Source organism: Pipistrellus hanaki (assembly GCF_964339955.1).
Source record: "Pipistrellus hanaki genome assembly, chromosome: 15".
NCBI lineage: Eukaryota > Metazoa > Chordata > Mammalia > Chiroptera > Vespertilionidae > Pipistrellus > Pipistrellus hanaki.
The window spans coordinates 48904062-48931208 of record NC_140517.1 but is presented as its reverse complement, the minus strand read 5'-3'; the positions used below and the strand labels follow the sequence as shown (position 1 = coordinate 48931208).

Genomic DNA, 27147 nt, shown 5'->3' with positions numbered 1-27147 from the left:
TGGGGTCAGTCCCTCTGACCCGATCCCCAGGGGTCTCCGTGGGCGGCTTGCCTGTCACCCCCATCTCCCACCCCCACCCCCATCCCCCCATGTTCAGGACTCCACAGGGTCTGGGTGTCAGTGTGTGTGTGTGAGCCTGTGCGATGCCCCCGGTAAGTGTGTGGGTGCTTGTCTCTCGGTGCCGGGGTCCCTCCCTGGTGCCCGGGGCATCATCACCCCAGAGAGGGAGGGACAGCTGGAAACATCCACGATGAGAGAGAATCCTGGATGGGCCGCCTCCTGCACGCCCCCCACTGGGGATGAGATGGAGCATGGCATGTGCCCTTGACCGGACTTGACCCCGGGACCCTTCAGCCTGCAGGCCGAGGCTCCATCCACGGAGCCACACCGGCCAGGGCCCCTTTCCCTCTGTCTGCCCCCCCTCCCACCGATTCTCTCAGTTTGCTTCCCAGTGCAGCTCTTGTCCCATCTCCGCACCCCCTTTCCCTCTCCCAGCTCAGAAGAAAACAGCCAGACACCTCGGGGCGTCAGCAGCATCCCAAATTTATTCTCCGGCAGCTGCGGCCAGATGGGAGCGGCAGAGAGGGGAGAGGAGAGGAGCTGGGGAAGTCCCCGAGGGTGGCAGGCTGGGGTGGGGGCGGGGTTCCGAGCAGGGCTGGAGCCATGCACCTGGCAGGCGGGGGGCGGGGGGAGGAAGAGGGGGTACGGGGGGGGGGGGGCTGGGCTGGGTTAGGAGGGGGGAATCTAGAACGAAAGCTGATGGAGAACAGCTGGGGAAAGGCTCCCCGCACCCCCAGGCATCCCCGGGGCGTGGGAGAGGGCGCTGGAGCTGGGGGCACAGCCTCCCATGGACTCCAGAATTGGGGGGCAGGGGGACAGGGGGCGGGGTCTCGGAGGTGTGGGGGGGGGTTGTCCTGGAACCCGAGTCTGGAGCAGCCCCCACCCCATGAGACTATTTCCCAGAATGAAAAAAGAACAAAGAGGGAGAAGGAGGCAGAGATTCTACCGAGTCGGGGTCTAGAGCCCCGTGGGGTGCGGGTGGGGGTGGGGGTGGGGTTCTGGAACCTGGGGGGACCGAGTCCAGAATCTGGGGCTCAGCGCAGCGGCATCTGAGTGGCGTGGGGGACGCCAGGGACGCTTGCGAGGGGCAGCCCAGCGCCCCAGGAGCCCGGAGGGGCCGGGGGGGGGGCTGGGGAGCAGAGGGGGGTCTGGGATCGGGGCTTCGGGAGGCGGGGGAGGTCGGGCCGAGGCTGGCGCGGCGGCGGCGGAGGGGGCCGTGGGGACACCTAGCGGCGGAGGGCGGGATTACAGGACCGGCACCGGCGCCGCCGCCACGGGGCTAACGGGGCTGCGGGTGTCCGGGTGGACGAAGTCGGGGTTCACGAAGGTGAAGCCTTCGAAGTCGGCCTGGTCGATGCTGGCCAGGACCAGGCGGTCCGGCGGGGTCAGCGCGGGCGCCGCGCGCGTGAAGAACTTGTCGAAGTTCTCGCCGCTGCGGCCGCACTGGAGGCGCCGGGAAGGGACCGTTTCGTTCTGCCCGCTTCCCCCTCCCCGGGGGGGGGGGGGGCTGTCTCCGTCCCCCCCAGATCCCTCTCCTGTCTCCTGGGGCTCCCTGCACCTCCCTGGGGTCTCCAGAGAGGAAACCCCGCGCCCCCTGCTCATATAGGTATTGGGGCTCCCTCCCGGGTGCCCCCCGTTTCCCGCCCCAGGGACCAAGGTGTGGCCTCTGGATGGACGGGGACCTACCGGGCGGGGCCGGAACGGGGGCGGGATCTCCAGCCTCTCCAGCCGCTCCCAGTCGATCCAGCGGAAGAAGCCGTGGCCGCGGATGGTGGGCTCCCCGTCGGGCCCGGAGCCCAGGCGTTTGGCGGGGTGCTTGGTGAGGAACTGTGGGGGACACGGAGAGACGGACGGACAGACAAGTCCCAGACCCGGAGGACGGGGGACACAGAGAACGAGAAAGAGAGGGAGAGAGACAAGGACGGAGGAACAGAGAGACACACGCATAGAGATCCCAGGATGGAGAAATAGCATGGGGGACAGAATGGAGGGGGGGGTAGAAGGGAGAGAGAAAGAGGGACAGGGGGGACCAGTGAGAATGGGGTAGATGGCATCCAAGCCCGCAGGCCCAAGGGCAGACGGAGGAGGAGACATCAGGGCGTGCGGGTGGGAGGGCCAGAGAAGCCCAGAGAGAGGAAGTGGACAAGGACAGAAGCAGAGATGGGGGCGGAGGGGCAGAGGGAGGGGAGGGGTTAGAGGCCCAAGAGACAAACCCCCAGAGAGAGGAACAAAGACACACCCCCATGTGACAGAAAAAGAGGAAGACAGACACCCCGAATGGGAGGAAGTGGGACAAAGGGGGTGGGATCCCAGAAGGGGGAGAGTGAGGATGGGAGAGGGAGAGGGGGCAGGGAAAGGAAAATAGAAAGATTGAAGGCCCCCCCAAGAAAAAGGGGTGCAATAGAGATCCAGAGAGAGGAGGAGAACCAGAAGGGAGGGCGGAGACCCCGAGAACACGGGCCATGGAGGAGAGTGGGCAGGGGACAGAGACCCGGGAGACAAACCCTCAGAGGGAACCACGTGGACCCCATAGGAAGACAGAGGCTCAGAATGACCCGGAGGAGGGAAATCAGAGGGAGAAGGCCCGGGACGCAGAGTGTGTGTGCGTGAGGGGGGGAAGAAGGAGAGAGAGAGAGAGAGGACAGAGAGGACAGAGATGGTAGGGGTGGACGGATATACCGAAGGACAGGGGACAGGACAGGGAGAGACACCGAAGAGCCCCATGGAGGCAGAGGGTGAGACAGAAACCCAGAGAGAGAGAGAGAGAGAGAGAGAGAGAGAGAGAGAGAGAGAGAGAGATAGTCAGAGAGACCTGGAGGCAGGAGGCAGGAGCCAGGAGCAGAGGTGGGCTGACACCTGTGGACAGCTGCTCTCGGCTCCGAGCTCCCTCCCGCATTGCCTCCGGAAGAGGAGACGAAACTATCGAGGGCATCGATGGCCTGCCCAAGAGGCCACAGGAGGACACCTGTCCACTTAGGCTCCCCCGGGCCACCTGGCCCTGCCTCCAGCCGGGGAGTGGGGGCGGGCGGAACAAGGGGCAGGGACAGGGAGGGGGCAGTGGGCGGCCAATTATTCTCACAGTGGGGCTGGCAAACACATTCGCCCACAGAGGCGAATATCAACAGCGCAACGACGGACAATCCTTTGGAGAGCCACGCGTTTTAAACGTGTAAGCTTCTTCTGCCGAGACCGGTTTGGCTCAATGGATAGAGCGTCGGCTTGGAGACTGAAGGGACCCGGGTTCGATTCCGGTCAAGGGCATGTGCCTTAGTTGCGGGTATATCCCCAGTAGGGGGTGTGCAAGAGGCAGCTGATCGATGACTCTCTCTCATCGATGTTTCTAACTCTCTATCTCTCTCACTTCCTCTCTGTACAAAATCAACAAAATATATTTAAAAAAAAATAAAATAAAATAAACGTAAGCTTCTTCTAACGCCATGTCTCCCAAATAGACTCGCCCAGGCCGTGGTGTTTTGTGGAAGAGCCACTCTCCAGGAGCCCGAGAGCCGCATGTGGCTCGTGAGCTGCCGTTGGCCGACCTCACAAAGCCGCCGCCATGTTATGAGAAATGGTTTCCGGCCGAAACCGGTTTGGCTCAGTGGATAGAGCGTCGGTCTGCGGACTGAGGAGTCCCGGGTTCGATTCCAGTCAAGGGCAAGTACATTGGTTGCGAGCACATACCCAGTAAGGGGTGTGCAAGAGGCAGCTGGTCGATGTTTCTCTCTCATTGATGTTTCTAACTCTCTCTCCCTCTCCCTTCCTCTCTGTAAAAAATCAATAAAGTATATTTTTTTTTAAATTAAAAAAAAAAATGGTTTCGGCAGGTGGGCAGGGAGTGGCTTGAGCATCGGGAGCCCCTTTCTGATAACTATGCTTGGGAGGCCGTGTGGGCAGCAGCCCCGGGGGCGGCTGCAGGGGGCACGGCTGGTGCGGGGGGACCATCTGGGAGTCGGGGGGCTCACCCCCTTGCAGATGGCCACGGCTTCCCGGGAGAGCGACTTGGGGTAGGTGACGGTCTGTTCCATGATGGCCTGGAACAGCTCCTCCTCGTCCTCGCCGTCAAAGGGGGGCTAGAGAGGAGGTAGAGAGGGGTCGCAAATCAGAGGCTCCCCGACTACCTCTCTCCCCAGCCTCCCCACCTTCACCCCCACCACGAACACACACACGCACGCACGCACACACACACGCACACACACACGCCTCACATTCTAGGCCAGTGGTCGGCAAACTCATGAGTTGACAGAGCCACATATCAACAGGACAATGATTGACATTTCTTCTGAGCCGAAACCGGTTTGGCTCAGTGGATAGAGTGTCGGTCTGTGGACTGAAAGGTCCCAGATTCTATTCCAGTCAAGGGCATGTACATTAGTTGCGGACACATCCCCAGTAGCGGGTGTGCAAGAGGCAGCTGGTCGATGTTTCTCTCTCATCAACATTTCTAGCTCTCTATCTCTCTCCCTTCCTCTCTGTGGAAAATCAATAAAATAAAAAATAAAAAAAGAAATAAATTAAAAAGAAATTTCTTCTGAGAGCCAAATTTTTTTAACTTAAACTATACAGGTAGGTACATTCTCATTAACTTAATGAGGGTACTCCTCAGCTGGCCTTTGCTGAAAACTCAAGGGGCCAAAGAGCCGCCTGTGGCTCGAGAGCCGCAGTTTGCCGATCACCGGTCTAGGGAGAAATGTGAGCAAGCCACCAAAGCTCTATCTCCCCCCTCCCCACCCCTCTCCCAATGCTTTGAGTTCCTGTCTCTTTGCTGCTCCGGGCTCCGTGTATCTGCTATGTAAATCAGCAGAGTGTTGATGAGGCAATATGTCATTTTCACAGAAGCGAGAGAACACCGCAGGCAAGCTGCACCGGCGTGCTGGCTGGGTGAGAGGTCTCGGGTCTTTTGGGGTCGGGAAGAGCCACATGGAGGCAAGGGTTCTTAATGTGGTGCCTACAGAGGGGTTAGTCCATGGCGGGGGCCGTCAACTTGCTTGGGGGGAAATGCATCTTTATTTTATTTTTTTAATGTCTAACAGGAATTTAGCACGCCATTCAATTATGAATGTGGGCAACACGGCAGTCCTGGTGGCTTCGTTGCAAATAGAAATCACAGATATATATATATATATAAGTTGGGTTTTTTGGGGGGTTTTTAAATCACATTAGAGTTGCAGATATCTCAAAATATTGGTTACCTCTGCTTCAGAATGACTGGTAGGCCTTCCCAGTAATTTCAAGATATTACTTCCTATTCCTGCAGGATATTACTATTTGGCCCTGGCAGGTTCAGCTCAGTGGTCAGAGCATAGGCCCATGGATGGAAGGGTCATGGACTCGATTCCAGGTCAAGGGCATGCACCTTGGTTGCAGGGAGAGTGCAAGAGGCAACCAATCGATGTGTTTCTCTCTCACATCAATGTTTCTCTCTCTCTCTTCCCCTCCTGCCTCCCTTCCACTCTCTCTAGAAATCAATTTGAAAAAAATATCCTTGGGTGAGAATTAAAAAAAAAAAAGATATTACTATTTAGTTCATTAATAGAGCATCATCTATACACTGAGTGGCCAGATGATGATGATCTCTGAATGCATAATAACCTGGCCACTCAGTGTAGACCCTATATAATAAAAGGCTAATATGCAAATTGTCCCCTCGATCAGTTCAGCCAGCAGGCAGGCCAGCCAACCACCCATGTCCCCTCCCCCTGGCCAGGCTGGCCGGACCCCACCCATGCACGGATTCATGCACCAGGCCTCTAAAAATACATATTAGAGGCCTGGTGTATGAACATTCCAGGGCCTCTAATATATGGCCAGATTATTATGCGTCCAGAGATCATAATAATCTGGCCACTCGGTGTATATCCACATCCCAATGTTTAATATTTAGGCAACTGTATCTGTTGGAATGAGACTTATTTCGTTGGTTAGATTGGATTCGATGAAACTTTCCAAGCACTGGTGATCCTGTGTCAATAGGATTGATTTCCTGTGTGATCCTGTTATTTTGTTTTGTGCGTTTGAAAGGTCGCTCTTTGAAGGGGGCGGCACCCTGGGAAGACGGCGCTTCAGCACCACGGACAGCGCCCTCTGGGCCTGCCCCGCCCACCCCTTAGCCCTGCCTCACACAACACTACATACAGCCTAACCCTTCCAGGATTTCCTGGGTCCTGTCACAGGGGGCGCCCCCCTCCCAGTCAGTCCCTCCCCGGCTCCTTACCTGTCCCGCCAGCATCTCATACAGCAGGACCCCGAAGGACCACCAGTCGACAGACTTCCCGTAGGGCTGGTAGGCAATGATCTGGGGGGAGACAGCGGCAGAGAGACTCCAGGGTCAGGTCCCCCGCATTTTTTAAAAAATATATTTTATTGATGTTTTACAGAGAGGAAGGGGGAGAGATAGAGAGCTAGAAACGTCGATGAGAAACATCCACCAGCTGCCTCCTGCACACCCCCCACCGGGGATGTGCCCGCAACCTACGTACATGCCCCTGCCCGGAATCGAACCTGGGACCTTTCAGTCCGCAGACCGACGCTCTACCACTGAGCCAAACCGGTTTCGGCAGGTCCCCCACATTTTGAACACTGGACAGCCAGCCCCCCTCCCACCCCGCGGACTCGGGGAGCGCCCGGGGCGGCGGGGGCGGGGTCACCTCGGGGGCTATGTAGTCGGGGGTCCCGCAGAAGGTGCGCGTGGTGTTCCCGGGGAAGACGTTCTCCTTGCACATGCCGAAGTCGGTGATCTTGATGTGCCCCTCAGCGTCCAGCATCACGTTGTCCAGCTTCAGGTCCCTGCGGGGCGGGCGGGGCGGGCGGGGAGGGCAGGAATGGCCTTCCAGAGCCCTCAGTCCGCATCCCCTCCCCGGATCCCCCCCACGACAGGCCAGGGGCTCTCACCGGTAGATGATGCCCTGGTTGTGGAGGAAGAAGAGGCCGATGGCGATCTCTGCCGCGTAGAACCTGGAGGAGGGGGTGGGGGTCAGAGGTCAATGGCTGGGCCCCCCCCCCAAGCCTTCCCTCTTGCCCCCCTCCCTCCCCTTGGCCGGGACTCACGCGGCGTGGGGCTCCTTAAACTTGCCCAGCTGCTGGATGTGGTACATCAGGTCGCCCCCGGTGACATACTCCATCACAAAATACAGGCGGTCCTGGGGGTAGGGGGGAGGTGAGGGGCGGGGCTTAGAGGCCAGGACACGCCCACCAGTCGGTCCATGCCAGCCTATGCGCCCAGCGTTGGCAGTGAGCTGAGCTGTCTTTCTAAATGGGCAGCTCCTATTCGCCAGAGACAGGCTGAAAGGCTGGGGGGCCACCCAATCAGAAAGCCAGAGCAACTAGCCACGCCCACCATGACCCAAAATAGTCTAACAAGACCGGCTCAGAATCTCCACCTGCCCCATGCCCTGATACTCAGAACTACAGGTGTTCTGGTCCCGTCCCCTCAGAACTGAAGTTTGAGAACTGGAGGAGAAGGAGAATGAGCAGGAGGAGGAGGAGGAGGAGGAGGAGGAGGAGGAGGGAGAGGAAGGAGGAGGAGAGGAAGAAGAAGAACAACAACAAGAACAAGAAGAAGAAGGAGGAGGAGGAGGAGGAGAGGAGGAGGGGGGAGAGGAAGAGGAGAAAGAAGGGGAGAAGGAGAAAAAGGAGGAGGAGGAGGAGAAGGGGGAGGAGGAAGGGGAGAGGAGGAGGAGGGAGGGAGGGAGAAGAAGGAGTGGAGAAGGAGGGGGGAGGAGGAGGGGGGAGAGGAAGAGGAGGAAGAAGAAGGAGGAGGAGGAGGAGGAGGAGGAGGAGAAGAAGAAGAAGAAAGGGATCCACCATTTGCTGGAGTCCTAAACCCACTCACACACACATGCAGCAGTTCTGGCCACCTGTTAGGAGCCAGCAGGTACAGGCCTCACCTGCGGGTAATGATCTATATAATAAGAGCAAATACGCAAATCGACTGAATGGCAGAACAACCGGTCGCTATGATGCGCACTGACCACCAGGGGGCAGGTGCTCAACGCAGGAGCTGCCCCATGGTGGTCAGTGCACTTCCAGCAGGGGAGGTATTTGGGAGGGACCAGGCCAGCAGAGGATGGAAGTTGGGGGGACCAGGCCTGCAGGGGAGAGCAGTTGGGGGACAGGCCTGGAGGGGAGGGCACTCGTTCACTCAACAGTCCTTTACTCAAAAGCACCCACTCAACACTCAAGCCCAAGCTCGCTGGGGCCACACCTACACAGGATCCATCCAGATGGCCCCGCCCACTAGGGAGGTTCATCCAGCTGGCCACGCCCATTGGGGGAGGATCATCCGGCTGGCCCCGCCCACTAGGGGAGGCTTACCTGGCTTGCCACGCCCATTAGGGAGGCTCATCTACAATAGCTGACCATGCCCATTAGGGGAGGATTGTCCAACTGGCCCCGCCCACACAGGGCCCACCCGTCTGGCTCCGCCCATTCAGAGCATGAAGGCCTTTGGCCTTGACTTAAGCTCAGACCCTGGAGCAGGTGCCTGGTCCATCTGGGGTTGGGGGTGGGGTGAGGGGTGAGGTGGGGCTCTGGGGCCAGCCGCGCCCCGCCCTCCTCACCGGGGTCTGGAAGGTGGAGTGGAGCTGGGTGAGGAAGTGGGGCCGGCCCCCCGGGCCCCGGCCGCCCAGCGCCAGCACGCGCTTCTCCACCAGCGTGCAGTCCACGTCATCATCCTGCACAATGACGTCCTTCTTCAGGATCTTGATGGCGTAGAGCTCCTCGGAGCCCCTCCGCTCCGCCAGCATCACCTGCGGGCAGAGGCCCAAAGGCCTGGTGGGTCCTGGGACACCCCGGGGTGCAGGTCCCTGCCCTCTCAAGGGATCTGGTGCCCTGCCTTCGCCAAGGACTCCCTCAGGGAAACCAATCCTGATCTTTCCCTTTAAAAAATTGCTATGGCCTTAGCTGGTGTGGCTCAGTGGATGGAGCATTGGCCTGCGGACTGAGAGGTCCCAGGTTCAATTCCGGTCAGGGGCATGCACCTTGGTTGCGGGCACATCCCCAGTGGGGGCTGTGTAGGAGGCAGCTGATCGGTGTTTTTCTCTCATCAATGTTTCTAACTCTCTATTCCTCTCTCCCTTCCTCTCTGTAAAAGATCAATAAAATATATATTTTTTTAATTGTTACGGTTTGGCTCAGTGGATAGTCCATTGACCTGTGGACTGAAGGGTCCCAGGTTCGATTCCTGGCAAGGGCCCAGGCCCGGGTTGCGGGCTCCATCCCCAGTAGGGGGCGTGCAGGAGGCAGCCGATCCACAGTTCTTTCTCATCATTCATGTCTCTCTCTCTCCCTCCCTCCCCCTTCCTCTCTGAAATCAATAAAACTGTATTCAAAAAACAAAATAAAGCCGAAACCGGTTTGGCTCAGTGGATAAAGCATTGGCCTGCGGACTGAAAGGTCCCAGGTTCGATTCCGATCAAGGGGATGTACCTTGGTTGCGGGCACATCCCCAGTAGGCGGTGTGCAGGAGGCAGCTCGTCGATGTTTCTCTCTCGTTGATGTTTCTAGCTCTCTATCCCTCTCCCTTCCTCTCTGTAAAAAATCAATAACAGCCGAGACCGGTTTGCTCAATGGATAGAGCGTCGGCTTGGGGATTAAAGGGACCTGGGTTCGATTCCGGTCAAGGGCATGTACCTTGGTTGCGGGCATATCCCCAGTAGGGGGTGTGCAAGAGGCAGCTGATCGATGACTCTCTCTCATTGATGTTTCTAGCTCTCTATCTCTCTCGATGTTTCTAGCTCTCTCTCTCCCTTCCTCTCTGTACAAAATCAATAAAATATTTTTTTAAAAAAAAATCAATAACATATATCTTTTTTAAATAAAAAATAAAATTTGATGGAGTTTATCTGAGCTAAACGGAAGTCCTAGGCCGCGGAGCAAGATCCCCAACGCTCTGCAATTCACATCTTCGTGCGTCCCCTCTCCCTCGAGGGGCCCCATCCAACCCTCTTCGGGGACTCAGTCCTATTCCTGGCCGAGGACTGGAAGTGGGACCGCCCTGCGCTCCAGACACCCTCCCCTTCTCCCCTGCCCGCCCCCCCCCCAGGGCCCGGGAATCCGACCTTCCCGAAGCTGCCTTTTCCCAGGACCATGAGGAAGCTGAAGTCGGAGATGTGCAGGCGCCCCGGGCCGGCCCCGAAGAAGCAGCGCTTGGAGTCGGTGGGGCTGGGGGAGGGGGAGGGGATGGGGGAGGAGGAAGGACCCATCCGCACGCGCTGCGAGACAGAGAGAGAGACCCCGGGCGGTCAGATCCCCCGCGGGGACAGGGGGTGCCCCTCAGAGAGACAGCATCTAGCCCCGGCCGGTGTGGCTCAGTGGGTAGAGCTTCCGCCTGCGGACTGGAGGGTCCTGGGTTCCATTCCAGTCAAAGGCACATGGTTGCAGGCTCCATCCCCAGTAGGGGGTGTGCAGGAGGCAGCTGATCAATGATTCTCTCTCATAGTTGATGTTTCTCTCTCTCTCCTACCCTCTCCCTTTCTCTCTGAAATTAATAAAAAATATATTTTTTTAAAAAAATAAAAGAGAGAGAGACAGCACCCAAGAATGAAAAGGGTGGGGAGATACTTAGCAGGTTTGGCTCAATGGATAGAGTGTCTGCCTGAAGACTGAAGAGTCCCGGGTTCCATTCCGGTCAAGGGCATGTGCCTGGGTTGCGGGCTTGATGTCCAGTAGGGGGCGTGCAGGAGGCAGCCAATCAGTGATTCTCTCTCATCATGGCTGTTTCCATCTCTCTCTCTCTCTCTCTCTCTCTCTCTCTCTCTCTCTCTCCCTTCTACTCTCTGAAATCAATAAAAACAATTAAGAAAGAAAAAAAAGAGAGAGGGAAGGAGGGAGGGAGGGGGGAGAGAGAGAGAGAGGGAGAGAGAGAGAGAGAGAGAGAGAGAGAGAGAGAGAGAGAGAGAAAGAAAGAAAGAAAGAAAGAAAGAAAGAAAGAAAGAAAAGGGTGGGGAGAGATGGAGAGAAAATAAAAATTATCCCTCACCCCCTGCTTGGCTTAAGAACTTTCTATGGCTTTCCAGAGCCAGAGGCTTTATTTATTATTGAAATAACCCTTCGAGAGCTTACTATATGCCATTAAGCCTCTGGAAAACCCTGTTAGCACCGACCCCACCCCCTTTTAGAGAAATGGAAGCTGGCGCAGAGATGGTAAGTAACGTGCCCCGAGTCACATGGTGGATAAAAAGCAGAGCCAGGAATCAAAGTCCATTAGCGGCCGGTTACGTCTGCCTCCTTCCTGTTCCTCCACCAGCACCCAGCACCCAGCACGGGGCCAGAGGGTGCTGAATGGAGGGCGGTCTCAGGAATGCAATTCCAACCTTCAGAGCAGACCCGGAGTCTGCACAGCCTCACCACCACTGTGCCCTGGTCCTTCTGCGCCACCTGTGCGGTCCCCCCAGCCGCCTCCCACCTCTCACCTCCCCCCTCCCACCTCCAGCCTCCAGCCTCCACGCAGAGGCAGTCATCTTGTTCGAATGGAAACCATCTCAGCCACCTCCATGCCATCCCATCTCACTCTGTCTCAAAGCCAAAGCCAGCCGAAACCGGTTTGGCTCAGTGGACAGAGCGTCGGCCTGGGGACGGAAGGGTCCCAGGTTCGATTCCGGTCAAGGGCATGTACCTTGGTTGTGGGCACATCCCCAGTGGGGGGGGTGTGCAGGAGGCAGCTAATCGATGATTCTCTCTCATCGATGTTTCTAACTCTCTATCCCTCTCCCTTCCTCTCTATAAAAAAAAAAAAAAATCAATAAAATAATTAAAAATAAATAAATAAAAGCCAAAATCCCTCCAGTGAATGACAAGGCTCCCTCCACGACCTTCCCTCTCTGCCTTCACCTCCTGCTCTCTCCCTCGCCCGCCAGCCTGTCCTCCCTGCTGTGTGCAGCAGACACCGCGGACCCGCCCCCACCCACCTCAGGGCCTTTGCGCATGCTGTTTCCTCTGCCCGAAAGGCTCACCTCCTCAGGTCTCCTCCTCCATGGCTCACTCTCTCACCTCCCTCCCTTCTTTGCCACTCTCTCTCTGCTTCCTGCGGCTAAAACCACAGACACTTCTCCTAGGACACTCCCCGCCCTCTTTAATGCTCTCCCATTGCTTTCTAACGTGTTATCCTTTGTTTTCTTCCACATCTTCCTCCACGTGAAGCCCCGTGGGGGAAGGAGTGCTTTTCTCTCCTGTTCCCCGCTCTATCCCCGGGGACCGGGGCCGTGCCTTACCCACCGAGGGGCTCGGCAAAACGTTTTATGAAAGGACTAGAGACCCAGTGGTCGGGGGAGGGAGGAGTCCCTCAGCCCAGCCTGCCCCCTCTCCAATCTGGGACCCCTCGAGGGATGTCTGACTGCCCGTGTAGGCCCAATCTCACAATCCAGGACTGCTGACTCGCAGCTGCTCACCTGCCTGCCTTCCTGGTTGGCCCTAGCGGCTTCTGCCTGCCAGCCTGATCACCCCCTAACCACTCCTCTGCCAGCCTGATGGATGCCTAACTGCTCCCCTGCCAGCCTGTTTGCCCCTAACTGCCCTCCCCTGCAGGCCTGGTCAATTTGCATATTACTCTTTTATTAGATAGGATAAGGGAGGGAGAACGCATTCTTTCTTCAGCCTGGTGCCCCTCTCCTTTGCTGGGGAATCTCCTCTGATTCTCCCAGGCAGGGCCGGGTACTTCCAGGACCTCCCTGGTGCCCAGGGCCCGGGGCCCTCCATTATCAGACATATTCCTTCTGCGGGTGAATCTCTCTATCGGTAACTTTCTCCGACACTGAGAAAGAGGAGATGGCGGAACAGGGCTTGGCTTATGTGACACCTCCAGAAAAGGGTGTTCAGTGAGTGAGTAAAGGACTGGGGAGAGCCAGGCCGCCGTGATACACAGATAGAAAAACTCCAGGATCAATTCCGGTGGCGCCTCCTCAGGGAAGCCCTCCCTGACTACCTCATCCTCCCCCCACCCCCGCAAAAAAAAAACACAAAGAAATCTGGGTTAGTCTGTGCCTCTTTGGTGCCCTGATCTCCCCTGTAGCACATCATCCTGGGACCTAAGGACAATATCTGTGACTGTGTCTCTGCCTTGGGGAGTTACCTGAGAGTCAGGTATGTGTGTGGAAATGAAGACAGATCTTATGGGGGGGCGGGGTGGGGGGGAGACACAGATGCCAGGAATGAACCTGTCTCCATTCCAGATCCCAGCGCCACTCACCTCATAGAGCTCCAGGGGGTAGTTACAGGCCTGGGGGGGAGGAGGGAGAAAGCCAGAGTCAGAGCCCCAGGGAGGTAGGAGACTGCCCTGAAGCCGGAAGTGGGGACCCCCACCCCCCTATCTCCCCACCCCCCTATCCCCCCACTCTCTATCCCCCCACCCCAAACTCCCAAACCGGAGGGATGAATAGGAACTCGAATTCCCATCAGACCTTGAGGCAGGAATCCCTTAGGAAAGCCAAGGAAGGAGCCCCACGGTCTTCTGGGAGTTGTGGTCCCAGGAGCAGTAGGCGTTTGGGAAAGGGGTGAGGGGGGGCAGGGGGGTGTCTTTCCGTGGGGGAGCCGGGTCCGGGTACCTCGAACTTCTGCAGGAGGCTGCAGTTGTCAGCATCGGCCACGGGCACGTTGTAATACTCGCCCTCCTCCTGGTTCAGCAGCTTGTACCTGACACACAGAGGCAGACACAGAGATGGAGAGGGAGGGTGAGATCAGTGATAGGTCCTCCCTTCCCGCAACTGGCGGGTGGAGTATGACGTCACCTGCACCTGCGGCCTGGACATTCTTTTTTTCTTTTCTCTTTTTTTAATATATTTTATTGATTTTTTTTTTAGAGAGAGAGGAAGAGAGAGGAATAGAGAGTTAGAAACATCGATGAGAGAGAGTCATCCATCAGCTGCCTCCTGCACACTCCCTACTGGGGATGTGCCCCCAACCAAGGTACATGCCCTTGACGGGAACCGAACCCGGGACCTTTTAGTCCGCAGGCTGACGCTCTAGCTCTATCCACTGAGCCACACCAGTTTCGGTTGTCTCATCTTTCGAGAAGGAGAGAGGGGACTGAGAGAGAATGGCGTTGGCCTGTGGGAGGGGAGGGAGCCCCCACCCAGAGGGAGGGAGGGGGACACGCCCGCTGCCCACCCCGACCCTCACCAGCCCCCTCCCAGGCCCTCCCCCGGCCTCCCCAGCCGCCCCCCCGGCCTCCCCAGCCGCCCCCCGGCCTCACCAGCAGCCCCCCGGCCTCACCAGCCGTCCACCGGCGCCTTCAGCAGCTCGGACACCCCGAAGGACATGGCGCCCATGAAGTCGTTGCGCGAGGTCCGGTCCCAGTCCCACACCTCCACGCTGAGCCTGCGCTCCACGTCGCCCGGCTTCAGGTTGCTGCGGGGAGGGGGCAGGGTGAGGGGCGCGCTACCCCCCCATCCCCTGCGGGGGAGGAGGCTAAGCCGGAGAGCTGGGGTCTGCGTCCTGTCTTCCCACCGGTTCCCTCCTCCCACACCAGGGCCCCACCCGGAGCGCTCGCTCTGAGTCCCTCAGGCTGGGCCCCTTCCCTACCTGCCCCCCCAGGTCTGTCCCCACAGGTGTCTGTCCCCCTCTTTCTGCCTTTCCCGGCCACCTGGCCACCCATCACACCGCCCCTCTGCCCCAAACTCCTCTATTCTGCCTGTCTCATTCTAGGGTCCTCTCTCTTTCTCTATCTCTCTCTCTCATTGATTTTAGGGAGAGAGGAAGACAAAGACAGAAATATCGACTTGTTCCGATCATTTATGCATTCATTGGTTGCTTCTTTTTTATTTTTAGCCATATATATCATTGATTTTTAAATTTTATTTTATTTTATTTTTTACAGAGAGGAAGGGAGAGGAATAGAGAGTCAGAAACATCGATGAGAGAGAAACATCGATCAGCAGCCTCCTGCACACCCCTCACTGGGCATGAGCCCAAAACCAAGGTACACGCCCTTGACCGGAATGGAACCTGGGACCCTTCAGTCCGCAGGCCGACGCTCTATCCACTGAGCCACACCGGTCAGGGCCATTGGTTGTTTCATTGTTTGTGTCCTGACCAGGGATCAAACCCACAGCCTTGGCGAATCAGGACGATGATGCTCCAACCAAGGCCGTGGCTCTCTGTCTCTCCTCCTCCGCTCTCCCTCATCTCTGTCTCTCTCTCTCTCACGTGGGGCTTTGATGATGATTGAGTGCACAGATGTCTGCCTCTCAGCTTCTGCGTCTCCATTACTCTCCCCCAGCCACTAGCTTCCCTCCTCTGCTCTTTTCTGGGCGTTCCCGCCACCCTAGCCCCTCCCACCAGCTGCTCCCTGGCGGGGCTTGTGAGCCACCAGGACCCCCGGATCGTCCTCTGTCCGCCCTCGCGGCCTCCCCTGCGCCCGAGGCTCACAACACGAAGGTCTCGTTCCACACGGGGTTCAGCGTGGCCTTCACCGTCCGGGTCTTCTGCTTGGTCAGGTTCCGCGGGTCTGGAATGAGCTTCAGCTTCACGTAGGGGTCCGACAGCCCGTTGGGGTCCATGGGGATGAGGTTCCGGGCCTCACCGACTGCGCGGGGAGGGGAAGCAGAGGGGAGGGGGTTAGAGACCCAGGAAGAGGCCCCTAGCCCACCCCCGGTCAGCATGGGGACTTTCAAACGCTCAGCCGCCTCTCTCTCTCTCTTTCTCTCTCTCCTCAATATATTTTATTGATTTTTACAGAGAGGAAGGGAAAGGGATAGAGAGTTAGAAACATCAACGAGAGCCAAAACCGGTTTGGCTCAGTGGATAGTGTCGGTCTGCGGACTGAAAGGTCCCAGGTTCGATTCCGGTCAAGGGCATGTATCTTGGTTGCGGGCACATCCCCAGTGGGGGGTGAGTGGGAGGCAGCTGATGGATTTTTCTGACTCTCTATCCCTCTCTCTTCCTCTCTGTAAAAAGTCGGTAAAATATATTTTAAAAAGAAAAAAAATAAAACATCGATGAGAGAGAATCACTGATCAGCTGCCTCCTGCAACAGCCTCCACTGGGGATGTGCCCGCAACCAAGGTCCATGCCCTTGACCAGAACCAAACCCTGGACCCTCCAGTCCGCAGGCTGATGCTCCATCCACTGAGCCAAACTGGCCACGGCTCTCTCTCTCTTTTAGCCGCCCTTCTCTTGGCCAGGGCGTCTTTGCTGTCTAGCTCCCCAGTACCCAGAAGACAGGGCATAGAGCCCTTCCTTTGCCCCGAAATCAGACCTTCCTTCGTTAGGACCCAGGAGCCAGGACCTGGCCGCTCTCTCACCCCCTCCCTCTCAGGGACCTTGACTTCTTGTGTGGCCATTAAAAGGGGCTGAAAGCCCTAACTGGTGTTGCTCAGTGGATAGAGTGGACTCAAGGGTCCTCCCAGGTTCGATTCCGGTTAAGGGCATGTACCTTGGTTGCGGGCACATCCCCGGTAGGGGGTGTGCAGGAGGCAGCTGGTCGATGTTTCTAACTCTCTATCCCTCTCCCCTCCTCTCTGTAAAAAATCAATAAAATATATTTAAAAATAAAAAGGGGGGCCGAAGCCGGTTTGGCTCAGTGGATAGAGCGTCGGTCTACTACGGACTGAAGTGTCCCAGGTTCGATTCCAGTCAAGGGCATGTACCTTGGTTCCGGGCACATTCCCAGTAGGGGGTGTACAGGAGGCAGCTGGTTGATGTCTCTCTCTCATCCGTGTTTCTAACTCTCTCTCCCTCTCTCTTCCTCTCTGTAAAAAATCAATAAAATATATATTTTTTTAATAAAATAAAAATAAAAGGGGGGGGGCCTGAAAGTTGCCAGAGGCCAGGCTGGGGATGGGGCGGCCAGCTCGAAGGGGTGTGGCCTCCTGGTGCTAGCCTCTGGCATGGGTCCTCAAACTTTTTAAAGTGGGGGCCAGATCACGGTCCCTCAGAGAGCTGGAGGGCCGGACTATATGAACTACTAATTCCTACTGTAACACCTCCGCTGCACTCACTGCCCAAAAAACCTGGCGGGCAGGATCAGACTCCTCTGCGGGCCGCATGTGGCCCGCGGGCCGTAGTTTGAAGACCCCTGCTTGGGCGTGGCCTCGAGAGTGGGCGTGGTCTCGGATAGGGGCGTGGCCTTTCCCGGGCTTTGTATGCGGGCGTGGTCTTTCTAGAGGGAGGTGGTTTTTTGGGGCCTGAATGTGGGCGGTGCCTTTCTCCGGTCTGGATGTGGGCGTGGTCTTTCCGGATCTGGGTGTGGGCGGGGCCTCCGAGGGGCGGGGCCTCACCCGTGATGTGGATCTCGTCGGCCGTGGGAGCGCGGATCTCCAGCTGCAGGCGGCCGCGGCGCTCCGTGTGGTCCACGCCGCACAGCGAGGGCACGCTGCGCACACAGCGCCGGTGCACGTTCATCTCGCAGCCTGCGGGTGCAGGGGGACAAAGCCAGGGGGCAGCGCTTCAGGCCCAGCCCCGGGGACCCCGCGGACCCCGGCCTCCACTCCCGGCGGGTCCCCAGAGCCGGAGGCCGCGCAGACTCACTCACAGGAGCACTTCATGCCCTGGTGCACCAGCCCGTACAGCAGGGAGCCGCAGTGGTCGCAGAAGGTGGGGCTGCTGTAGCTGTGCAGGCGGAACTTGTGCTTGTTCCGGGGGTCCTGGGGGGACAGGAGGGCTGGTCAGGGGGTCCGAACCCTCCGGGAGCAGCCCCCAGGGCTCTTCCTCCTGCCTGGCTCTCCCCCGCTCGCTGGGGCTCCGCCTCACTCCCCTTCATTCCTCAGCACTTATTTTAATATATAGATATTATTGCATTTTTTACAGAGGGGAAGGGAGAGGGAGAGAGAGCTAGAAACATCGATGAGAGAGAAACATCCATCAGCTGCCGCCTGCACACCCCCCTACTGGGGATGTGCCCGCAGCCAAGGTACATGCCCTTGACCGGAATCAAACCTGGGACCCTTCAGTCAGTAGGCCGACGCTCTGTCCACAGAGCCAAACCCTCAGCATTTATTTGTTGATTTTTAAAATAAACGTTTACTTATTTCAGAGAGGAAGAGAGAAAGACATCAATGATGAGAGAGGACCACCCACCGACTGGCTGCCTCCCACATGCCCTACACTGGGGATCCAGCCCGCAACCTGGGCATACGCCCTGGACCGGAATCGAACCCAGGACCCTTCAGTCGGCAGGCCGACGCTCTATCCACGGAGCCAAACCTTCTAGGCCTGAAGGAGGTGGGGCTTCCAAATTCCCCTATCCCACCTACCCCTACACCTCACACAGGCTGTGTTTTGAGGGCTTGTGGTCCACTATGAGCTCCTGATCGTTCACTGTCAGTCTCTGTCACTGCCTGCTGACCATCTGCCTTCCCTGGGCCCTTGGTGGGATGGCGAATCTGACCTACCAGTTGCAAGGCCCCAAGCGTCCTACATCAATGATTAAGTATAAACCACACAGCAGAGCCTAGAGTGTTAAGTGTACTCCTTGTATGCTGTGGTGGTTGTCAGTGGTTTCATTTTTAAACATTTATTTTGTCATTATTTTTTTAATCCTCACCCGAGGATATTTTTCCATTGATTTTTAAAAATATATATATTTTTATTGACTTCAGAGAGGAAGGGAGAGATAGAAAGATCAATGCTGAGAGAGAATCACTGATCAGCCGCCTCCTGGACTGCCCCTACTGGGGATCAAGCCTGCAACCCGGGCATGTGCCCTTGTCCGGAATCGAACCCGGAGCCTTTCACTCCTCAGGCCGACGCTCTAGCCAGCGAGCCAAACCAGCTAGGGCTTTCCATTGATTTTTAGAGAGAGTGGAAGAGAGAGGGAAAGACAGAGAAACATCAATGTGAGAGAAACACATCGATCAATCGATCGATCGGTTGCCTCCTGCAGGCGCTGGGACCAGGGCCCGGGCCGGGGAGGAGCCTGCAACCGAGGCTTACATGCCCTTGACCGGAATCAAACCCGGGACCTTCGGGTCCGCAGGGCGACGCTCTACCCACTGAGCCACCCCGGCCGGGGCATCATCAGTGGTTTTACTGCAGCCCCCACACAGCTCCAGATAAGAACAGCTGGGCCGTTAACTTCCAAGCTGTGTGTGATTTGGGGCAGGTCCGCGTCCAACGGTGACCCTGCTCTGCCCAGTGGAGATAAACAATCTACATCCTGAAGGGTTGCTCGCTGTCTGGAGTCCAATTAGGTGAGAATGTAGGGCACCAGCCAAGCACAATCCCTCCGCCCGCAAGGTCGCAGCGTCAGGCCGACTGATGTTCTCCTTTTGCAAAGTATGCACACGGCAGGAGCTACCGGAGGGTGGCAATTCAGGACGCACCGGGACTTCTTTGTCTTTGGCAGGGGATCCTCTGTCAGAGGAGACGTGGGGGGCAGGAGGGCAGGGGGGAGGGGGCCTCCGTCCCTTTGAGGGGGCTCTGTCTTCTGAAAACATTCCGCTGAGCCCGAATCAAAGGGCTGCTGCCTGCCGAAGGGGATGCTGGGAACGAAGGCCCTCAGCCGGGTGGCCGCACACGCAGGCCAGGGGTTGGAAGCGGTGACTGTTCTCAGGGGGAAAGCGGCTCAGGCAGAGGGGACAGGGCGGGGCTCCAGGGAGAGGAGTCAGGGCTGTCCTGACTCTGCCCACCGCCCAGCTGGGTGGGCCCCAGGCCCTTCTGAGACCCAGGCTTCCTTCCTATAAAGTGTGTGGTTGGGGCGGGGGGAGGGGAATTGGGAGGGGGGCTTGGCTGTGTGGCTCATTGGATAGAGCCACACAGCCTTTCGGACTTAAGGGTCCCGGGTTCCATTCCGGTCAAGGGCAGGTGCTGGAGTTGCAGGGCGGGGGGGAGAGGGGGGGTGGTGTGCAGGAGGCAGCCATTCGTGGTTCTCTCTCATCATTGATGTTTCTGTCTCTCCCTTCTTCTCTGAAGTCAATGAAGATATATGTAAATAAACAAACAAATAAATAAAATGGCGGGTCAGGGAAGTGAGGCCCTCCCCCCCTGCAAGGGGTTTTGTGAAGACGCCACTGAGTGGCCAGATGATGATGATCTCTGAACGCATAATAATCTGGCCACTCAGTGCATATATATATATATATTAGAGGCTCGGTGCATGAATTCCTGCATGGGTGGGGTCCGGCCAGCCTGGCCAGGGGGAGGGGACATGGACGGTTGGCCGGCCTGCCTGCTGGTCGAACTCCTGGTCGAGGGGACAATTTGCCTATTAGCCTTTTATTATATAGGATAGACACTGAGTGGCCAGATGATTATGTGTTCAGAGATCATCATCATCTGGCCACTCGGTGTCAATGAAGTCATGCTTTTAAGGCCCTTAGCACTTAAGCCTTTGTTACTTATGAGACTGAATACATTAAGATGCCCTGCCGGCAGAAACCAGTTTGGCTCAGTGGATAGAGCGTCGGCCTGCAGACTCAAGGGTCCCGGGTTCGATTCCGGTCAAGGGCATGTACCTTGGTTGCAGGCACCTCCCCGGTGGGGGGTGTGCAGGAGACAGCTGATCGATCTTTCTCTCTCATTGATGTTTCTAGCTCTCTATCCCTCTCTCTCCCTTCCTCTCTGTAAGAAGTGGCTCAGTGGTTGCAAGTTGACCTAGGAACCAGGAGGTCAAGGTTCAATTCCCAATCAGGGCACAATGTGTGGGTTGCAGGCTCGGTCCCAGTGGGGGGGTGTGCAGGAGGCAGCCAATCAATGATTCTCTCTCATCACTGATGTTTCTCTCTCTTCCTCCCTCCCTCTCCCTTCCTCTCTGAAGTCAGTAAATGTACATATGTGCATTAAGAAGAGTCCTGAGCAGTGTGGCTCCGTTGGTTGGGAGTTATTCCGGAGCAGGGAAAAGGTGCTAGTTCGATTCCTGCCTGCCGAAGGGGATGCTGGGAGCGAAGGCCCTCAGCGGGGTGGCTGCACACGCATGCCCAGGGGCGGAAGTGGTGGGCTGGATCCCCAGTAGGGGGCGTGCAGGAGGCAACGGAGGGATGTCTCCCCTGGCATCAGTGTGTGTCTTCCTCCCTCTCCTTCCCCCTCTCTGGAGAAATCAATCACAAATCTCCCTTTCTGAAAGCAGGAGGGAGAGAAACGACGCCAGATGGAGGCAGAGGGAAGACGGACCACCTCCTCGCCATCACCCTCTGCGCCGGCAGCCGCAGTCACTTCCACAGCGACATCACTCACATTCCTCTCCCGCCACGGGCCGGCCGGCCCACGGCTTTGACTCATTTGCTTCGCAAAGCGATCCTACGGGGTGGGCATGAGGCTCGAGCTCCCTGGTGCACGCACACGGGGAGCTGTGCGTCTCGGTGTGTGCACGTGGGGAAGTGTATATGCACACGGGGACCTGTACATGCAGGTGTGTGCACGTGGGGACCTGTGTGTATGTGTGTGTGCACGTGGGGACCTTATGTATAAGTGTGTGTACACATGGGAGCTTGTGTGTATAGTGTGTGTGCACACGGGAACATATCTGTATAAGTGTGTGCATGTATGTACATGCATGTATACGTGTGCACACTTATGTGTCTGTGTGTATAAGTGTGTGCGCGCGTGTGTGCATATGGGGACATGTGTGTATAAGTGTGTGCACGTGGGGATCTGTATGTATAAATGTGTGTGCACATGGGGAACTGTGTGTATAAGTGTGTGTGCACCTGGGGACCGGTATGTATAAGTGTGTGCACATGGAGTCCTCTGTGTATAAGTGTGTGTGCACATGGAGTCCTGTGTGTATAAGTGTCTGTGCACGTGGGGAACTGTATATGCAGGTGTGTATGCACATGAGGGGTCTGTATATGTAGTTGTGCATGCACGTGAGGGATCTGTGTATGCACGTGTGTGCACACATGGGGATCTGTGTGCGCATGTGTGTGCACGCACATGGGGGTCTGTGTACGCACGTGTGTGCGCATGGGGATCTGTATATGCAGGTGTGTGTGCACATGAAGAACTGTATATATATAGGTGTGTGTGCACATGGAGGCTGTGTGTATCAGCATGTGTGCATGTGGGGATCTGTGGACACAGGTGTCTGTGCACGTGGGGACCTGTGTGTGTAGGTGTGCGTCCACGGGGGTGTGTGTATATGTGTGCGTGCACGTGTGTGTGCAGGTGTGCGTCCACGGGGGGATGTGTATATGTGTGCGTGCACGTGTGTGTGCATGTGCCCTGCAGGAGCTCTCTGAGCCTCGGCTGTGTTCCATCCCCGCCATGTTCCCTTCTCCGCGCTCTGCGTACCCATACCGTCTCTCTGAGTGTCTCCATCTCAGTCTGCCTCTCCACGTCCCTCTGCCTCCTTCCTGTCTCTCTCTCTCTCTCTCTCTCTCTCTCTCTCTCTCTCTCTCTCTCTCTCTCTCAATCCGAGTCTCTATCTTTCCCTGCATCTCTGAGCTTCTCTCTTCTTATCTCAGCATCCTGGGGCCTGCACCACATTTCTCTCCCTCTGCCCTCAGCTCTGCTGTTAAATCTCCTGAGCACCGGCTCCCCGCCCCCCCCCCCCCCCAGCGCCATCCTTCACCTCCTCACCCTGCCTTCCCTGTCCCCCACCTGTGTCCCCAGCCCGGCTCGGCCCCTCTGCTTCCCCCTTTCCAGGCCAAGGGCAGGGAATCTGGGCCAGCCTGGCTCCCCTACCTTTCAGGCCCCCCTCCCCGCCCGGCCTTAAAAATAGCAGGAGAAAGTGGGACGGTCGCCTGGGGGGCGAGGGCGGCGGCGGCGGAGGAGGAGGCGGGGCCAGGTGTGTGGCACTCACGTCCGTCTGGGGGCCCTTCCCAGCGCCTGGGCACTCGAAGGTCACAAACTCGTGGCATCGGCGGTGCACCACGAAGCTGCAGACTGCAGGCGAGAACCAGAGACACGGGGATGGGGAGGGACCCCCGGGGGCGGGGAGTCAGGAGGAGAGGGACCCCGACGGGAAGAGCCCGTCCAGCGAGGCCCCGACCCTGCCCGCCCGGGAGAGAGCTCCATGGAGCGGCTGCCCAGGCGGAGAGGAGGCGAGAGACGGGGAGATGGAAATTCCAGGCAGAAACCGAGAATCGGAGCATCCGAGAGAGAAAGGCAGAGCACAGAGGGGCTGTCGGATACACACAGAGACAGAGAGACAGAGACAGAGAGAAGGAGAGGCAGAGACAGAGAGGGAGAGACAGAGACAGAGACAGAGACAGAGACAGAGGGACAGAGACAGAGAGAGGGAGAGGGAGAGGGAGAGGCAGAGACAGAGACAGAGAGTCAGAGAGAGACAGAGACAGGGACAGGGAGAGGGACAGAGACAGAGATAGATACAGAGAGGGAGAGACAGAGACAGACAGAGAGAGGGAGAGGCAGAGACAGAGACAGAGAGGGAGAGACAGAGACAGAGGGAGAGAAAGGGAGAGAGACAGAGACAGAGAGAGGTTCAGAGACAGAGAGAGGGAGAGGCAGAGACAGAGACAGAGAGTCAGAGAGAGACAGAGACAGGAACAGGGAGAGGGACAGAGACAGAGATAGATACAGAGAGGGAGAGACAGAGATAGACAGAGAGGGAGAGACAGAGACAGAGACAGACAGAGAGAGGGAGAGGCAGAGACAGAGACAGAGAGGAAGAGACAGGGAGAGGCAGAGACAGAGAGAGGGGGAGAGAGACAGAGACCCGGAGAGAACAGGATCCCAGAGGGAGATGAGGAGCAGGGAAGGGAGAGGAAGGAGAGGAAACCCACAGGCGTGTCCGGACCGAGCAGAGAGCAGCAACTCGGGCAGAAGTGAGTCTGGGGGCGCCGCCGCGGCCGCCCCCTCCCTGGCTCACTGTGTTCCCAGCCTGGCAGCTGGTGCTCTCAGGACTGGCACCCCTCCCTCCCGCCCCCCTCGCCGCCCTCTCCGCCCCCCTCCAACTGCGGCCCCACCGGCCCCACCCGCCCAGGCTGACCCCGCCCCGCCTGCCCCTGCCGGGACCGCCGTGCCTGTTGCCATGGTGACGGCAGCCTGGTTTTGGGGGGCGGGGGGTGTTGGTGGTAGGGCTCTGACTTTGCATCTTCAGCCCCCCTCCCCTTCCCAATCTGCCTGTTCCCATGGCAACAGATTCTCCAAATATCTGTCCCCACCTGGAGCCGGCCAAGGGAGGGGCCCCCAGCACCACCTCCGCGGCCCCCCCCACCCCCTGCCTCCCCGCCACAGGCTGTGCCTCTGCCACACCCCCCGCCCCGGCTCCCCCGCGCCTCTCTGGGGACCAGAGAACACGTGTGTCAGGCGGCCTGGGCTGCCAGGGGGGCCCCCCCCCCGCCTGCCCCCCAACCTGAGGGTCCCCAGAGCCCGGGTCCCAGCTCCTCTTACCTTGACATTGCAGGCCCTGCTTCCCGATGCCCCTGCGAGGGACAAGGAGCTGAGGTCAGTGCAGACAAGGGGCACCCTGGGCCCCCCCACATCTGCGAGCCACAGGCGGCCTCTGACCCTCCTCCCCCGGGAGCCAGGAATCTAAGCCCCAGCCACCTCCTCTTTCTAGAACCCAGACCTTCTTCTGGCCCCCAGCCTCCTCCCTCAGACCCCCCAGTCCCTCCTCCCTCAGACCCAGGAGCCCAAGCCCCCAGCCTCCTCCCTCAGACCCCCCAGCCCCTCCTCCCTCGGACCCAGGAGCCCAGGCCCCCAGCCTCCTCCCTCAGACCCCCCAGACCCTCCTCCCTCAGACCCAGGAGCCGAGACCCCTAGCCTCCTCCCTCAGACCCCCCAGTCCCTCCTCCCTCGGACCCAGGAGCCCAGGCCCCCAGCCCTCCTCCCTCAGACCTCCCAGTCCCTCCTCCCTCGGACCCAGGAGCCCAGGCCCCCAGCCCTCCTCCCTCAGACCCAGGAGCCCAGGTCCCCAGCCTCCTCCCTCAGACCCCCCAGACCCTCCTCCCTCAGACCCAGGAGCCCAGGCCCCCAGCCTCCTCCCTCAGACCCAGGAGCCCAAGCCCCCAGCCCCTCCTCCCTCAGACCCAGGAGCTCAGGCCCCCAGCCCCTCCTCCCTCAGACCCAGGAGCCCAAGCCCCCAGCCCCTCCTCCCTCAGACCCAGGAACCCAGGCCCCCAGCCTCCTCCCTCAGACCCAGGAGCCCAGGCCCCCAGCCTCCTCCCTCAGACCCAGGAGCCCAAGCCCCCAGCCTCCTCCCTCAGGAGCCCCAGCCCCTCCTCCTTCTGGACCCCACCCCCACCCCCAGCCTAGGACCGGGAGCCAGGATGCAGCCCCCTCTTTCCCCGCTCCTCTCCTCGGGGATCCTCTGCGTCAGGGGGTCTCCGCCCCGGGCCGGGCCCCCGCCCCCTCACCAGATGAAGTCGGTGCAGTGGCTGCAGAAGGTCGGCTGCTTGAAGAAGCGGGCGGTGAACTTGTGGCTCTTGACTTCGTGCACCACCTTCTGCCTCAGGGCCCCCTTCCTGCAGAACAGCGGCCGGGGGCCCCCCTCGGCGTCGCCCCCGCCGGGGCCCAGGCCCGCCATGGCCCCGAGCGCCGCGGGGACCGGGGATAGGTGGAGGGGCCCGAGCCGGCGCCCCGGGGTGCGGGGGGAAGCCGGGGAGCCGCGGGGAGATCCCGGGAGCGGGGAGCGGGGAGAGGCACCGCGGGGCGCGGGCGCGGGGCGGGCGGCGGGCACCCCGGGGCGCGGAGCCCGGGGCAGGGGCGCGCGGCCGGCGGCGGCGGTGGGAGCTCGGGCGCCGGCACCTGCTGAAATGTGGGAGCCCCGGGCGGGGGGGAGGCGTTGCCATGACGACCGAGGGGCGGGGTTTCGCCTAAAGCCGTCCCCCCTCCCTCCCTCCACGTCGGACCCGCGTCCACACACCCTCCCCCGGCTCCTCCGCGAACACACGTGCGCGCACCCCGCCCGCCGGGCTGGAGAGAGGGGCGGCCCCATCTGTCCCCTCCGGTCCCGGGGACCCCGCACCGCCCCCCCCCCCGATCGCTGTGTCCTGGCCCCCGGAACCCCGACGCCCCCGGATCGCTGTGTCCTGGCCCCCGGGACCCCCGCGCCCCCCGATCGCTGTGTTCCGGCCCCCGGAACCCCGACGCCCCCCGATCGCTGTGTCCCGGCCCCCGGGACCCCGACGCCCCCCCGATCGCTGTGTCCCGGCCCTCGGGACCCCGATCGCTGTGTCCCCGCCCCCGGGACCCCGACGCTCCCCGATCGCTGTGTCCCGGCTCCCGGGACCCCGCACCCCCTCGGATCGCGGTGTCTGTGTCCCCCCGGCCGTGACGCTCCGGTTCGTGCCCAAACTTTGCGCTCCGGGCGAGGACCCGCGAGCGGCGCGCACGGGAGCCCGGGGTCTCCGCGCCGCCCCGAGTCTGGACTTTTCTTTTGGGCTGAGAGGGGGCCTCTTCTTTTTTTCTTTTTTTTTTAATATTTTTTATTGATTTTGTACAGAGAGGAAGGGAGAGAGATAGAGAGCTAGAAACCTCAATGAGAGAGAAACATCGGCCAGCTGCCTCTTGCACACCCCACACCGGGGATGTGCCCGCAACCAATGTACATGCCCCCGACCGAAATCAAACCCGGGACCCTTGAGTCCGCTGGCGGATGCACTATCGGGTTAAATCCCCTCTTTGCAAATGGCTCTGTCTCTGTGAGTATCTCTGTCTCTCAGTGACTGGGTGTGTCTCTGTCAATCAAATGAGGAGAGTTCATTTCTCTCCCAACCCTGGCCATCTTTCTTCCCCTCCCCCCCCCCCCCGCCCCATCTTGTTTTTAAAGATGTTTCAGAGTGCCTACCCATGGTCGGCAAACTGCGGCTCGAGAGCCACATGCGGCTCTTTGGCCCCTTGAGCGTGGCTCTTCTACAAAATACCACAGCCTGGGCGAGTCTATGTTGAAGAAGTGGTGTTAGAAGAAGTTTAAGTTTGCTGAAACCGGTTTGGCTCAGTGGATGGAGCGTTGGCCTGCGGACTCAAAGGTCCCAGGTTCGATTCCAGTCAAGGGCATGGACCTTGGTTGCGGGCACATCCCCAGTAGGGGGTGTGCAGGAGGCAGCTGATTGATGTTTCTCTCTCATGGATTTTTCTAGCTCTATCCCTCTCTCTTCCTCTCTGTAAAAAAATCAATAAAATATATATATTTTTAAAAAGAAGTTTAAGTTTAAAAAATGTGGCTCTCCAAAGAAATTTCAATCATCGTACTGTTGATATTTGGCTCTGTTGACTAATAAGTTTGCCAACCACTGACCTAACCGGTTTGGCTCAGTG

The 27147-nt window shown here is 58.7% G+C and overlaps 1 protein-coding gene across 1 annotated transcript; it reads right to left on the bottom strand.

Annotated features, from left to right (window-relative positions):
- Window positions 1-527: 527 nt before the first annotated feature.
- Window positions 528-25533, bottom strand: PRKCG (protein kinase C gamma). Its single transcript, XM_084905957.1, has 18 exons — window positions 25245-25533; window positions 24280-24311; window positions 22727-22809; window positions 17522-17633; window positions 17268-17399; window positions 15418-15574; window positions 14263-14397; window positions 13596-13683; window positions 13241-13270; window positions 10116-10268; window positions 8616-8804; window positions 7105-7196; window positions 6949-7011; window positions 6705-6843; window positions 6272-6352; window positions 4023-4130; window positions 1747-1887; window positions 528-1503 (listed from the first exon to the last, which is right to left on the bottom strand). The coding sequence occupies exons 1-18, from the start codon at window positions 25412-25414 to the stop codon at window positions 1306-1308; spliced, it is 2103 nt and encodes a 700-aa protein (XP_084762083.1). The 5' UTR covers window positions 25415-25533; the 3' UTR covers window positions 528-1305.
- Between the last annotated feature and the right edge of the window lie 1614 nt (window positions 25534-27147).